This window comes from Oryza sativa, chromosome 12 (genome assembly GCF_034140825.1).
Source record: "Oryza sativa Japonica Group chromosome 12, ASM3414082v1".
NCBI lineage: Eukaryota > Viridiplantae > Streptophyta > Magnoliopsida > Poales > Poaceae > Oryza > Oryza sativa.
Window position 1 is genome coordinate 18,745,490 of NC_089046.1, and position 2,464 is coordinate 18,747,953.

At 38.5% G+C, this 2,464-nt stretch overlaps 1 protein-coding gene across 1 annotated transcript; it reads left to right on the top strand.

Moving 5' to 3' along the window:
- LOC136354820 (uncharacterized) lies at positions 1-1,546 on the top strand. Its single transcript, XM_066306565.1, has 6 exons — positions 1-348; positions 458-631; positions 728-838; positions 923-995; positions 1,090-1,188; positions 1,268-1,546. Exons 1-6 carry the CDS (start codon positions 17-19, stop codon positions 1,448-1,450), a joined length of 972 nt encoding a protein of 323 aa, XP_066162662.1. The 5' UTR covers positions 1-16; the 3' UTR covers positions 1,451-1,546.
- Positions 1,547-2,464: the final 918 nt, after the last annotated feature.

The window sequence follows — 2,464 nt, forward strand, 5'->3', positions numbered from 1 at the left end:
GGTTACCGGTAAAGAAATGACGATAGAACAATTTATTACTGACACCGGTCTAACTACGGATCAATTGCTAGGAGTCGCACCAATCGAAAAGGCGGAAGTGAAATACATGTACGAACTCGGTAAACCGCTTGTCAAGCCTGAGCTGCTGCAGTCCCTACCCACACAAATGTACAAGTTCCATCAGCTGTACATGGAGATGAGCGCCGCCGGTAGAGAGATGATCGGAGCGAGGATCAGGGACACGGACTTCTTGCAAGGAGATGACATTCTCTGGATCAATTTCAAGGGAATCTACGAACTATACCAGCTGGACGCCCTCGACGTCTCTATTATGAGTTGCTGGATTTTGTAAGTATATCGTTCGGTTAGATTTCTTACTATACGTCTCCTTTAATAAATTAGGTCCTTGTATATAAGTAGACTATAGAAAATAATATACTCCCTTTTATCGTTGTAGAATGGAGATTCAAAGGGCCCGACGGCGGAGGGTTTTCGATACTGGATTCATCGACCCTCGGAGAGTAAACGTCGCAATGCTCGACCAATATCCACAAGAAACAGAGGACAATCTCGTCCATCTCCTGAAGGCGCAGCATTACAAGACGTTCATACTGTTGCCATACAACACAGAGTTAGTTTAATTTTACTGTCTTCCTACATACCAAATTTCATTCCCGTACGAACTTGCTAAGTGTTTCATATGTAATGCATCCCACGCACATTGCAGATTCCACTGGGTGCTTTTACTCTTCGACCTGGAGGCCTGCACCGTCAACGTATATGACTCAATGGATAAAAAAGAGTCTACGTTTGACAAGGTTTTCGAACTTATAGACAGGTACCGTCATAAGTTCCTTTGTTAATTAAGAAAATCTTGTTATGTTAATTGCTACTACGAATCATAGCTTTAAACTCCATGTAGGGCTTGGTATCGGTTCCGTCATTTGGTCCGCGGCAAATGGAGAGAAAGACTTAGGCGGAAGTTCAAATTTCCTGTGAGTACACATGCTCTACATTTATATTTCTCCGATTCAAATACATACAAGTGTATATTAATTAGATCTCTCGTTGTTTGTCATTTATTTGTAGTGCGCAAAGCAAAAGCAGGGAAATAACTTGTGCGGCTATTACGTGTGCGAGTATTGCCACTGCCTTGCAAACCAAATCATCACCACAAGAGAGCTCGATGTACGTACAAATAAATTCAAAATTTCATTACGTAGCGATTTCTTGTTTAATTACTAATCAATTTCATACATTCATATAGTTTATTCGCATGAGGGATAACCTGACCACACACAAGGAATTTATCACGGCGGTTCAAGAACAACTCATGGGATTCATCAACGAAGAAATCCTTAATCCCAAGGGTGAATTCTACTACGACGGAAACACAATTCACCGGTCCTTAGCTTCTGAGCTAGCAGCGAGTACTACTACGTCGAAATGATAGCTAGCTAGCTAGGACATATAATGGATTGTAATTAATACATGACTACATATGTTTCTATATGCATGTGTACACATTTTCTATAATGTAAATATATTTTGGTCATATATATATCTATATACATATGCATTTGCATAACATATATATGTATAAATACATATATATTATGCATGTATATACATATAATATAATATAATATATATATATATACATATATATATATGTATGCATATATATGTATTGAAACATATATATTCATGTTTTATATATATATATATATATATATATATATATATATATATATATATATAAACCATGCAGCAACAGGGCCATGAAAAAAAAAAAGGTCAGCTCGATCTTTAGTCCCGGTTGGTAACACCAACCGGGACTAAAGATGGCTCAGCCGGCCACGTGGCTAAGCCATCTTTAGTCCCGGTTGGTGTTACCAACCGGGACTAAAGATCGATCTTTACTCCCGGTTATTTCACCCGGGACTAAAGATAGCGATCTTTAGTCCCGGATTGGTACTCCCGGTTTGGAAACCGGGACTAAAGGGGGGTTACGAACCGGGACTACAAAGGGTTTCTCCACCAGTGTTATCTCCTTCAGCAACACCACGACCAGATGGTATTTTAATCTCTACAATACACGACTCTATCTGGCGACTCATCTTGGCATAAGAGGTGTTTGGTGACATTAGTCAATTCAGGCTGCTCATATTTGGCAAAAGAAGGTAATCGTGCACCTATAGAAGAACACAATAATGCTATCCTGTATTAATTAAGGCTACACTATATTGCATCTATTGAATAACATAAATGTATATATTATATTGCATATGAACATTTGCAGATAACATGGTACTTTACAATTTGATTACTGCGTTAACACAGAAAAAATGATAGGTGGACAATTAAATTAAGAGTGATTAGGCAATGGGATGCGATTAATCCTACAATGGCTGATGAGTTCTATGGTATACAGATGATTCTACTTGACGCAAGGTATCATTGT